Below are 12,751 nucleotides of genomic sequence, written 5' to 3'. Positions count from 1 at the left end.
AAGCACCGATGCTGTTATATTTTATAAGAGCTAGGGACAAAAATAGAGGCTTTGCAGTTGCTGCAAATCTCTGGAACAGTTTCTATGTCAGGATTCTTCAAATTTCAGAAGCTTATTATTATTTCATTGTCTTTGTATTCAGATATGTTTCTTTAAATTCAATTCAACAAATCTATCGCCTTTTTTAAAAAAAAAATTGCGCTTCTCCGTCTAGCCTGCCAATGCCGCTGTAAGCAAACTGCTAGCTAACTCAACAAGCTGCCAGCTGTTCATGGACACAAACATGGAGAATTAATGGACACACTCAAAACAGAGTTTCTTCACTGTCGTGCTGTTTCTTCTCAAAAAACTCTGTCCACAGGGGGTAATATTTTGTTAAAAGTCTGCTGTTTTATTTGTACAGACCTTTGGGTAAGCTCTTGTTGTTTAAAATGTGTTTTATAAGTACAATTGACTTTGACTGTCACATTTTCTGTCATTTTGAGTGAGAGAACATCGTTGGATCTCACGGCTTCAGTCCTCTGTCACAGCAGAGCAGTAACAGATGTTTTCCTGCAGAAAGAATTCTGCTTCTCATCACGTGTCCAGCTTTGCAGCAGTTCCTAAACCCTCCCACAAAGACTCCTGGGGACCGGCGCAGGTTCAGCTGTCCCTTCATACCGCAGGTAAACAGGGTGGATAATTTCCCCTCATTCCACAGACACTCAGTCTGCTGTTTGTTTTTCTGATTGAATATTGTTCTGGGAACAGACACACATTCCATGGACAGCAGGTAGAACTCTGTAAAGTTTACTCACAGCAGCTGATCAACATCGTTATCATGTTACATTACAAGTATGGTAGAAGAAATGACAGCAGCTTGGTGTTGGACATTTTCCACTCTGTCTTCAGGCTGCCACTGGACAAAGGAATGTGATCAACTGAAGTTTTAGTGTTGAGTTTTGATGCCACGTGATGTTTGGAATGTTATTTCAGTGGCTCTGCCTTCACAAAAGTAAAGAATACACAAGGAAAACACCGAAAATATTTCATTTACTTTAATTTGTTTTTCATGATAATACATTTTTTAAACCACAATAGAACTAAATAACTACATTTGTCTCTCGTCTTGGTTTTAAAATCTTCGAAGTGGAATGTTGGAGTGTTAATCAGACAAAACAAACGTGAAAATGTCACATTAGTTCCTGGGAACACGTGAATGACATTTTTCGCATTTTTCTGACATTTTATAGAAAGAAAATTGTTTTAATCACTGCTGAAAATAATCATCAGTTGCAGGCATGGTAATGTTGTCAAGACAAAATAGAGGTTACAGGCTGCAACTTTAACCTCAGCAGCTCCTTTGTTGTAACAGGCACATGTGAAGGAGCTTTAAACAGTAATAAATGACTGGAAAATCTTGAAAAAGTCTGCTTCATTCTTTCCTGTTTAACCTCACAATTTAGCCTGTGGTTGTATATTTAAGTGTGTGTGTGAGAGGGGGAGTTTAGGTAAGAATCTCACTGATGAGCTAAAGAATGTGAGGAGTGCTGCCTGGGTCGTGCCCAAACAGAGCAGTAGTTATTGTCAGACCTCAGGCTCTGTGTTCGTGTCTTTCCTAGAGAGCAGCAGAGGAACTAGAGCATGTTTAACGGTAACTTGGATCAGGGTACGTTTGCGTGCAATTCCTCCTTCCTGGGACTTTTTTAATAAATTATGCCAGTCTTGAAAATCGCCCCTGAATCTTCACTTTTCTGTGAAGAGCACAGAAAAGTAGAAATAGCGCCTCAAGTTGAGCAGTGTCGCGATATCTGAGCCTGCAGCTTTTCATGAAGCCTTTACTTTGACCTTTTACGACATGTAGTATCAATCACATAAGAAGTGATGCATTTCATGTTTTTAGGTGGTTTTACATAAAGGGAAGCAGATGCTTGGCAAGAGCAGCATCGAAAAAATAAAACGCTAAAAGGGGAACTTGAAGAATTCCACTCCAAAAACGGAATTTCCCTCCTTCAGTCCCACATGTACAAAGTCCACGAGGCTTATATCCACAATGACTTGTTTATCCCTGAGATAACATTTCAGTCTGATGGTTGAGGCATTCATTAAAATGTTAGCATGTCCTGGATGCTGGATGGAAGCTGCTTACAGACCTGAGCAGCACAGGTCTCTGACAACAGGCCCAAACAAACTGCCATCAGTGACAGGCGTCTGCTGCTGTTCAGGATCACTGCGGAGGAAATGATGGAGAGACAAAAGATAATAATTACAATTAAAACTGCAAGCAGTGTTGAGTGGGCCCTTGTCACACCGCCGCAGACACACCGTTCGATGATAACTCCCCATTTTCTCCATGAATCATCATCAGTGTCGTAAGGCTTATGTCACCACATTTGAGGTTAATATGGTTAACCGGCTAACAATAGTACATCAAAGTGAAAAACATATCCTTGTCTGTTGCCAGCAGGTGGTGCTATGGCTGAATGGATATTGGCATATGGATGTCATCAGGGCAAGTCTCTGATCAGACATGTAAAGTTTGAGGCAGACTGGAGCACATACAGTGGAGTTAGACAGCACTTCCTGCTTCATGGCAAAGCATCAAAGTTCAGTGGGCCACCATGGCGACATCCTTTGGCTGTTGCAGATGATTTTGATAAATTTTCATCATTATAGTCTGTTGTATATGCTGGCCAAATTGAGATCTCTTGGAGTTACCTGCTATAAGGTTTTAACCCTTGACATTGAGCAAAAGCAACAAAAAGTCTCACAGTTACGTCTAAATGGCTAAATGTTGGACTTCCTGTTGGGTTTAGGGTATGGGTGAAAATGGCTTGTTTTGTATCCTGACATGTTGTATCTGATGACCAAATTTCGTAAATGCAGGTGAAATGTCCTTGCCGTAGTAGATGTTACAAATATTGCAGGGGCTGCTATATTGAGCCATTTTTAGATAGATAGATAAATAGATACTAATCCTGAGGGAAATTCAAGCATTTTTGTGCGTGCACATTTTCATGAGTTTTTGAGCATGTTTAGGCCCTCAAAAATGTGATTCTTTTGGGTGAAAAATAATTCCTTGTGTTCCAATAGGGTCAGTGCTGGAGCCCTACATATCAACATTTTGGTTTCAGTGCAAATCTAAAAACTTGCTGTATGTTAACCCTTTGAATGCTTGAAAGGGTTTGAAAGGAATGTTGTCTTAAAAAATACGCCAGAAGAGCCAGAAAGTTCAGATTTTCAACTTTCTGTTGGTCATTGAACTACTCATCTGTGACGTGCCATTCCATCAGGAAACTTAACCATATCTACGCTTAAAATTGTGATATTTCATCAAAATCACTCCATTCTACGTGTATCACATTAATAAATCACCAAAAAATGAACCACTTGCATTAACCAGATTACGTAAAAAGCTACAAAATTCTGCACTATTTGGTACAACTAAGAAGCTTTTAGGGGCTCAGCTGTGACCAACAGTAATGTGTCAAAAATTCAGGGCCTTTAATGGGGAAAAAGTAGTAAGTAGTAAAATATCTATAGCATGCAGAATCACAATTTCCCCCAGCATTGGTAAAACCTGTGGTAACTTGGAGAAGTGTTATACAAGGTAATGCAAAGTTTTTTTTGCTGTTGTTGTAAAACAAATAATGAAATTCAACTTTTGCTCTTTCCCATTTTTAAGATCTGTGGCATTATAACTTTGTTTTTTTGCCCTAAAAGACATTTTAAGTTTTTTGTACTTCTAGCCATAGTTGTGCTGTTTCCACAGAGGTGCAAGACTTTATACTGCAGTAAAAAAAAAAAAAATAGCCTATAGTGAGAAAAAATACTGGGACTATATTAATAAAACACCCAGAAACTGATTGGAATTTACTGGGGTAGACATGCTGTATGTTATTCTACAGCACAAGTGAAAAATCTGAATTTATAAAGGGAGTATTTAAACCAGTTTTTAACAAGCCATCATGAAGTACATCCCTGCCAACTGCTATGTAGTAAAAGAAGAAACAAGTGCAGCGTGACATCAGTAGAAATTTAAATGGACACAACAATAAAGCAGCTGAAAGGCAGGCTGCACTGCTCCGGTGCACTCAACCATACTAGAACTTGTTGGTTATTAATACTGACGTAAACAAGAGCCTCATCAGAGCACCAGACCATAAATCAGTCGACAACATGCCATTGTTTGCTGCTCACAGTCTAGCAGCTAAATACAGTGAGCGGCTTTCTTTCCAGAGATTTAGTTGTTGAAGAATTAATTACACAAACCAAGAAGCAAAGAAGCTTTGTGTTATGTAAGATATATTCTCTGTGGTCAGGAGCACAGGAACAGGGAGATTTTCACAAACAAAGGCAGTGTAAGTTGCCACCTGCTGGTGCTTTAAAATGTTGTTGGAAGAATGTCTCATGGGATGTGGTCTGTTCAGTTCAAACGTTACTCCTAATACCTCCTACAGTTATGCTGTGTTTTTCCCCCATGGTCATTATTCAGTGGATTGAAGATAAGACACTAAGACTGGTGTGATATAAAGACTAAAAACAGAGAGAAACAGATCACGTGGCAATGAATTGGAGGTATATTTTAGTAGTGAACAGAGCCAGACTGTGCTAAACACTGAGTTAGCAGGCTGTAGCTTCATATTTAGTGTAGAGACATGAGAGTGAAAACAGTCTTCTCTAAATCTCTGTACAAACATACACTACTGTTCAGAAGTGTAGTGTCACCCAGACAATTTCAAGTGTTACATGAAAACTCACACTTTCATTCATGTGCTAACATAATTGCACAAGGGTTTTCTAATCATCAGTTAGCCATTAGCTAACACAATGTAGCATTAGAACACAGGAGTGATGGTTGCTGGAAATGTTCCTCTGTACCTCTATGGAGATATTCCATTAAAAATGATCTGTTTCAAGATAGAATAGTCATTTGTCACATTAACAATGTCTAGACTGTGTTTCTGAATAATTTAATGTTATTTTTATTGGAAAAAAATAAGGACATTTCTAAGTGACCCCAAACTTTTGAATGGTAGTTTGTATTTCCATAGATGTCAAACTATTTCTTTCACATACTGCTTTCTTTCACAAATACATTAGTAATACCCTTCAAAAGCTCTACTTCTCTGCTACTTTTTTTTTTTTAGTTCTTACCTGAAAAGTAACATTTTAAAACGTTCAATCTGTCTACAGAAACAATGGCAGTGCTCTCTATAAGATGATAAATGGTTTTTAGACTAATTTTCCCAGTCGGAAGTAGTTTCACTTAAAGTTGTGCAGCAAGTCTGTAGATCATAAATGGGAGTAAAAGAGGACATAATTGCTGCTTAAATGTAACAAATAAAATACATTTACATTAATTCCCACTGCACTAGGGAGGAGGCAGTAACCTCAGAGGTGTCTCAAAATCCGGGCAAATAAAAGCAAAACCACCTGAGTGGCATGAGACGACGTGTATTTCTTACCTCTGATGGCCTGTGAGTTTGAGGTGAGCACAAACAGTTTGATGAGGCCCAGACACAGTGGAGAGTAGTCGTGCTCCCAGATGACTGCAGGGATGAGCAGGACTTTGCCGTAGCAGGAAAGGAGCAGAGCTTTGAGGAGCAGACTGAGCTCTACAGCCCCACCCTGAATACAACCAACCCACACCCAAAGGAACCACAGCACACTGCCGCAGAACGCTGAGAGCTCTGCAGAAAGACACAGGCAATGACCACATGATTAACTTAATGATAACTCAGTCAGTGCAAAAAATGCATCAATGTTGAACACATTTATTAAGACCGTAATCGCGCAAAATATCAAACATTCCATCATTTCAGCTATTAAAATGTGAGAACTGTGTTTCGTGATATGGTGAAGTGAATATATTTTCTGATTGGATGTTCAATAATGAAAACCAACCAACTGAAGGATGTCTTTTTGGGATCTGTAACCTTCTGACTGGAATTTTTCACTGTTTACCAACATTCTGACAAATTGAAGAAATCAAAAGCAGTTTAGTCGATTATGAGAATAAAATGTATCTACAGGTTCAACAAAGAAGCATGATAGATTGATTTTAAAAAAGTCTTTCATTTATGTATGTGTTCAAGAACTTTCTCTGTGAGAAAACAGTGGTCACATTTCAGGAATGTTTTGGTCGATCAGTCTGGTCATATAAACATTTATGTGTTCCCAGCTCGTGTGATCCATGCTAACACAGCCGTATATCTTCTTATCTTACCAAGAGCAGCCAATCCAAACATGCCATAGAACTCCCATTCCTTGGTGTATCGGATGATGTCAGCCGGGTCACTGCTCTGCTCTGAGCCGTGGAGCAGAGACCATCTGAGGTAGGCCTCACACAGCAGGCAGAACACACACAACTTCCAGTGGATCTGAGAGAACAACGTGTACAAACACATGCATGCTATAGATTTGTTTTTGTTTGATTGGTGGTTGATGGTACAAAACTTTGAAGGTTTTTTTTCTGACCTTAAATTTAAAGTGAGTTGGATGGTGATGGGATGAACAGCATGCATGTTCAGGGTCAACTGATGTGTCTATATGTTTAGGGCTGATACTGATACCAGCTACTGGTAATCACAGAGACAGATACCTGATATGTAAAGTGGTCTGTGGTGACTACAGACAGAGAGGCTGCTACTTCAGAGTCAAAGCAGTACATTCATTAATTAATTTTAATATTTTGAGATAATTAGAAAAATGCTGAATATCTAATTTAACAATCCGCTGGGCCGATAAATAAGTCGACCCCTAATGTACGTAAGCATAAAATTAAGTGTTAAATACATAAAGCATTAATGAATGAATTGCCGTGATGCATACATTATACATTAGTAAAAATTATAAAGGTGAAGAGACAGAAAACTAGAAACAGATGAGATATACTACAAAATGTCAGTATTTCAGAGACCCCCACTTTTCAAGAAATAAAAAAACACACGTCATGTTTTCATATGAGATAACTGTTGTTCAGAGAGGCCAAGCTCCCTGTGGCTTTCCTGTTGTTCCTACCCTGGTCCAGGTCTTGCACACATCCTTACAAGGCTGTAACACCTGGGTCAGATAAGACTATTATCACTTGTACACATTCACAGTAAATTTAAAACAAAAACGTTACTTACATTCAAGCTTGTGTTGAACAAAATGTGTCTAAAAGCCTGCGTCTTGCACAAAATGGCATCGATGAGGATGATAACGGGGTCATATTCAATGTACTTGTCCACTGGTTTTTGGCAGGACTCCTGTAGACACAATGGCAACACTTAGAACTACTTTATGCATCCAGGTTGTTTCAGTGTCGTGAGTCCTGTCAGTGCTGATGCTACACACAGGTTCAGCTGGAACCAAAAACACTGCACACAACATACCGAAATAATAAAAAGACAGACTAAATCATGAACTTATCACTATCCAAATAATGCTGATTTTTAAAAAAAGTATCTTTATGAAATGGATAATAAACTGTTTGTAGTTCTCATCTATAGACTGAACTGTCAGCTAGCATCCTCGACAAACACAATAAACGGTGCAAAAGTGTTACCACTGAACTCACGCATATGGTTATTTTCAGGATCCCGTTGCTGTAATCTCTGTGGAGCTCTGCGGCTTTTTCGTTACATTCAACACACCTAAAAACTTCTTTTTCCATCCTGTCACCTGTGAGCAGCTAACAGCAGCATGCTAACACAACAACCTGTCAAACGGTGTCATATCCCTCCGCCTTCAAAATAAAAGTATAGATTTGTCGTTCTCTGAAGGGTTGACGTTTCCCTCTCAAATTCTCTCAAGCAGCACGTTTTGTAATTGAGCCTGTTGTCAAAAAAATCTTCCCATCCTTTTAACACCCAGTACAGGAGTGCAACCACCTCCCTGTAGTGTGTCTCATCGCCCTTGGTGATGAGGCCCACCAGAGTTGTGTCATCAGCAAACTTGACCAAGTGATTGGAGCTGTGGGTTGGCGTACAGTCGTGTGTCAGCAGGGTGAAGAGCAATGGACTGAGCACGCAGCTTTGTGGGGAACCTGTACTCAGGGTGATGCTGCTGGAGGTGTTATTACCAACTCGCACTGCTTGTGGCCTCTGGCTGAGAAAGTTCAGGATCCATTTGCAGAGTGAGGTGCTGAGTCCCAGTTTGTCCAGTTTGCAGATGAGTTGCTGTGGTATTATGGTGTTGAATGCTGAGCTGAAGTCTATGAACAGCATTCTCACATATGAGTCCTTATTGTCCAGGTGGCCTATAACCTATAGGCACAACATGAAAATCAGCTCACACAATAATGCACTGCTGATATTAATTTTGTATCATATAGCACACTAATATAATTTATTCTATTTTTTGATATATTAAGTATACTTTAAGTCATGTGTGCATGGTGAAAACAGATCTTTTAAGATTGCAATGGATAGATGAATTGATGGATGGATATATCTGAATTAAAAACAAAAGCTATAGAGATATTTTGCGTCCTACATATTTATTATTATATTCCTCATTATATCTATGTATTTTATTACAATAACAACAACTAACACTGGATCGCTTGAAGAATGAAGGCTTAAAGATCTATTATAAGTATGGGAAATCATTTTATTTTGTATGTATTGCTTATTTTCTATTATCTTACAGTATTTCGGGCGCTGCAGGTGCCTATGTATATATAGCTTTGATATAAATGACTGGAAAGGGAATTTAATGTTTTATGGTCTACTTCAGTTTTATTTTGAAAATTATAAAGGAAACTATATGGCTTGACGCTGGACGAGCCGGTTGGTTCGCCGCAGAGCATGTCGGGAGGTGTAGTGTCTTCGGCTGCTTCTTGCTCGCTTCCCGCAGACTCGCGCGTGAGGGGGGCGTGGTGTTCGGGTCTCGCTGCAGCAGCTTCCTCTGTGGCGTCACACATGTAGCACAACATGGCCCCCGCCAGCCGGGCTGTTGTTGTGGTAGCGCTCTCACTGATTTACCTGTGTCGGGCGATCATCTCCACCGAGTACTTCTCCACTCTCACTTTGTTCAACAATGAGCTCCACAAGCAGGGATGCAGCTCGCTGTCCGAGTGGGAGGACTACGCTGCCGACTGCGGTAAAGTGTCTCTTCTCGCTCTTACTTTGCCACGTCCTCCCCGATAAAATTGTCACTGTGTAACCCGGTTAGCCGCGGCGCTCACAGGCTAACGTGAAGAAGCTAATAACAACAAGCGGTGCCAGCCCGGCAGAGATAACTAAGTCAGCTCCTCTTTCCTCGAATGGGCTTCGAAACCCGACTTCAGAGGACGAGAGTAGAGACACCGGAGTGGGAGTATTCTAATGTGTAATTCACAGTAAGGAAACTTACAGTACTCTCTCTACGGAAACTCACTCCACAAACTGTACATTTTAGCTTGTCCCTGAAGGCATACACCAGTCTCCTGTCAAAAAACGCGCATTTTTTGGTGCTGACTTCCTCAACAACAGAATTTCATATTTTACCGACCATAACCCGACATTTTTCGGATTACACTGGACTTATGATGGATTCTGTGTGTACCTGATTTACTCAGCTCTGCAGTTGTACTATATTGTAACTGTTTTGACACCTTGTAATTGAGCTTTTTAGTAGAAGAGGTCACAAAAATGCCAGGGAAACTGGCTGCACAAGTTCTGTAAGATCTGTTCTGCTTCACTTGACACATGCACTGAAGATATTTGTGCAATATCTGAAAGCACCACAGCACTGTTGCTTGTGTCAGTTTTTGCTGCCTCTCAGTCAGGTTCTGGCTACGATGACAAAGTCAAATCAAATCCCTTCCCTTTTTCATTTGCATTATTAAAAAAGAACATGGTGCTCACTGTAATAGCAGTAGTTAGTAAAATGAGCAAGGAGGCCACCACGATGGATATCTTTCCTTAACTTGACTGAGACAAGCAAAGCAGCATGCACTGTTTTATTAGTCATCCAATTTTTAAATTGTAAATGCAGCTTTAAACAGTCAAGATTTTAATTAGTGTGTGGTTCTCTCTACAGTATGATAAAATGAGAATTATGGTTGGTAATGTATTTGTATTATCAGTGCAGCTAGCGTTATTTTAATTAGAACGATGCTTTTTGGTCTGAGGAGCTGCAGGGTGCTATTCAGACCACATTGCTAACATGCCTCGATGGTTTGGAATCCACTGTGAGAAGGATCAGGCCTGCTTGACTTCTCAGACATTTTTTTTCCTTTGAAATTTTACTCAACTTACCAACTTGAAAGATTAATAGCCTGGTGAGATGGGAGCGGTTTGGAACAGCCAAACCGTAGAAGGAAAAATCTCGCTACGTACTTACAATGGTCATATATTACCTGTTGTGTTTCCCATCGTAAATTATTTCAATACTTGTCTTTTCAGAGTCTTCGATTTTACAGTTGGAAGACCCCGACTGTGAGGAGGGAAGCAACCCGCCATGCGAGTCAGTCTTCTCACTTAATGCAGAGAAGATTCTGGTGAGGTCCCACACTTATCACATGCAGACACAGCCATGCCTGTAGCCGTGTCTTTTAGAATAAAAACATTGTGTTTGGTCGAATTATACTGTGCAGTAAGACAGTTACCAACTACAGCTGAGAAACCTCTGATTATTCTTCCTCTTTGTTTTATTAATTTTTTGTTTAAAGTATTATTGAGACATTCCACTGTGCTCATGTTTTAGTTTGACACACTTCCACTTCCACTTTTCTGATATTGTCTGAGCCACAGTTACAGAATCCTGTTATTTACACACCGTAAGTGCTAATGCTAGACAAACTTGCTGCATGCATACCAAAGATGAATAAGCTGAAAAGAATGAGCAGCCTCCTCTGGTTTCAAGCCTGTTGCACCCCAGATTGCTGGGTGTGGTTGGGTGTGAAGAACACTCCCACATCACTGCTGCAAGGAGACAACCCTTGGATACCGTCAGTATGTGAGCAGCTTCATCCGTACAAGTGCAGAACACCCTGTAGGGTGCAAATTCAAGAACATGGCTGCTATTATTTGTCCATGTGCTAGCACACTGAGTTTGTCATTTTGATGATGTTGCTACTGTTGCTTGTTATGTAAGGCTATCTGATAATATAAGCAGGCCAAGTCTTTGCCTTGTCATTTGTCTTGTTGCTGCTTTGGAAACCTAAAACGCTGCCACAAGCAACATTTCCATGCTGTCAAATTTGCATACTATAATGACATTATGGCGCCGGCCTTCTCCATTTGGGATTACACAGTAAAAACAATGTGACACTCTCAGACGGAGAACAAAAAGTAGCCTTTAATGCAATACCGTGGAATGTTTGATAAGAATTTGGTGGGTTTTGCTTACGCATACTGCAGCTGTGATTCAGATTGTTTTTGGTTAAACACTTCGTGCTCATTCTTGACTGGAAAATAAAGTTCTGCACCTCTGTGGAAACAGTACAGCCATGGCTAGAAGCAGAGCAAACCAGGAATGTATTTTGTGCAATTTCACACATTTATGATGTAATATTTATTATTATTGTGTGTATATATTATGTATATATATATATATATATATATATATATATACAAACATACACACGTGGACAAAATTGTTGGTACCCCTCAGTTAAAGAAGGAAAAACCCACAATTCTCACTGAAATCACTTGAAACTCACAAAAGTAACAATAAATAAAAATTTATTGAAATTAAATAATCAAAAACAGCCATTACTTTTGAATTGTTGATTAACATAATTATTTAAAAAAACAAACTAATGAAACAGGGCTGGACAAAAATGATGGTACCTCTATAAAAGATTGAAAACTATTTGACCAGAGTGACATGATTAACTCAGGTGTGTCATTTAATTGACATCACAGGTGTTTCCAAACTCATAATCAGTCAGTCTGCCTATTTAAAGGGAGACAAGTAGTCACCCTGCTGTTTGGTGAAAAGGTGTGTACCACACTGAACATGGACAACAGAAAGCGAAGGAGAGAATTGTCCCAGGACATCCGAAAAAAAATGATAGACAAACATCTTAAAGGTAAAGGCTATAAGACCATCTCTAAACAGCTTGAAGTTCCTGTGACAACAGTGGCTCATATTATTCAGAAGTTCAAGACCCACGGGACAGTAGCCAACCTCCCTGGACGTGGCCGCAAGAGGAAAATTGCAGCCCGATCTCACGAGGATTCGTGAAACTGTCACGTAAATTTTTGTTTCGGCTTCGTGCGCACCAACACGATTTCGTCATGTTTTTCGTGCCGCTCACCACGAAATGCACACCAATGTATTTTAAACGGCGGACTTTTCGTGCCACTCAGAACGTATTTCAAAAGAATGTGTATATTATATTTTTAATGTAAAACCGCGGCGAATCCAACGCTATATTTTGCATGACATCGTCCCTAAACATAACCCTAACCATAATCCTAACCATAACCTAACCATAACCTAACCATAAGCCGGTGGTACACTTACCAATTTGCATAGGAATTTCAAGAATGTCCGGCGGCCGGCGGCCGCAAACGCGATCACACAAGCAGTATACGCCGATGGACAGCTTAGATCATCATGAATCCGCTGGTATAAACCACTTTCAGATGTGATTACCACAGCGAAAAACATTTCGTGGTGAGCGGCACGAAAAACATGACGAAATCGTGTTGGTGCGCACGAAACCGAAACTAAAACTTACGTGACAGTTTCACGAATCCCCGTGAGACCGGGTTGAAAATTGATGACAAATTGAAGAGACGGATCGTTCGAATTTTATCCAAAGAGCCCAGAGCAACCTCCAAAGAAATTA

At 39.9% G+C, this 12,751-nt stretch overlaps 2 protein-coding genes across 3 annotated transcripts in view; one reads left to right on the top strand and one right to left on the bottom strand.

Annotated features, from left to right (window-relative positions):
- Window positions 1-1,022: 1,022 nt before the first annotated feature.
- Window positions 1,023-7,712, bottom strand: arv1 (ARV1 homolog, fatty acid homeostasis modulator). Its single transcript, XM_022215512.2, has 5 exons — window positions 7,544-7,712; window positions 7,113-7,232; window positions 6,209-6,362; window positions 5,448-5,672; window positions 1,023-2,209 (listed from the first exon to the last, which is right to left on the bottom strand). Exons 1-5 carry the CDS (start codon window positions 7,637-7,639, stop codon window positions 2,085-2,087), a joined length of 720 nt encoding a protein of 239 aa, XP_022071204.1. The 5' UTR covers window positions 7,640-7,712; the 3' UTR covers window positions 1,023-2,084.
- A 1,131-nt stretch (window positions 7,713-8,843) lies between these two features.
- Window positions 8,844-12,751, top strand: part of ttc13 (tetratricopeptide repeat domain 13) — a 32,694-nt gene continuing 28,786 nt past the window's right edge. Inside the window, exons 1-2 of one of the 2 annotated variants that reach the window (XM_022215510.2) lie at window positions 8,844-9,069; window positions 10,356-10,450. In XM_022215510.2, coding sequence (XP_022071202.1) covers window positions 8,901-9,069; window positions 10,356-10,450 — 264 coding nt within the window. In that variant the 5' untranslated portion in view covers window positions 8,844-8,900. The remainder of the gene's footprint in view (window positions 9,070-10,355; window positions 10,451-12,751) is intronic. The other variant, XM_022215509.2, reaches the window with a different exon arrangement.

This window comes from Acanthochromis polyacanthus, chromosome 16 (assembly GCF_021347895.1).
Source record: "Acanthochromis polyacanthus isolate Apoly-LR-REF ecotype Palm Island chromosome 16, KAUST_Apoly_ChrSc, whole genome shotgun sequence".
NCBI lineage: Eukaryota > Metazoa > Chordata > Actinopteri > Pomacentridae > Acanthochromis > Acanthochromis polyacanthus.
The sequence above is the reverse complement of the archived record's forward strand: the minus strand, read 5'-3'. Positions and strand labels throughout refer to the sequence as shown.

What these genes read in the sequence shown, in the direction of transcription:
- arv1 (XM_022215512.2), bottom strand. Translation starts at nt 7,639, where the DNA reads ATGGAAAAAGAAGTTTTTAGGTGTGTTGAATGTAACGAAAAAGCCGCA. An exon ending in TGTTCAACACAAGCTTGAAT is followed by an intron (nt 6,363 to 7,112) that starts GTAAGTAACGTT and finishes TTGTTCTCTCAG; the next exon opens with ATCCACTGGAAGTTGTGTGT. An exon ending in AAACTCACAGGCCATCAGAG is followed by an intron (nt 2,210 to 5,447) that starts GTAAGAAATACA and finishes TTTCCTCCGCAG; the next exon opens with TGATCCTGAACAGCAGCAGA.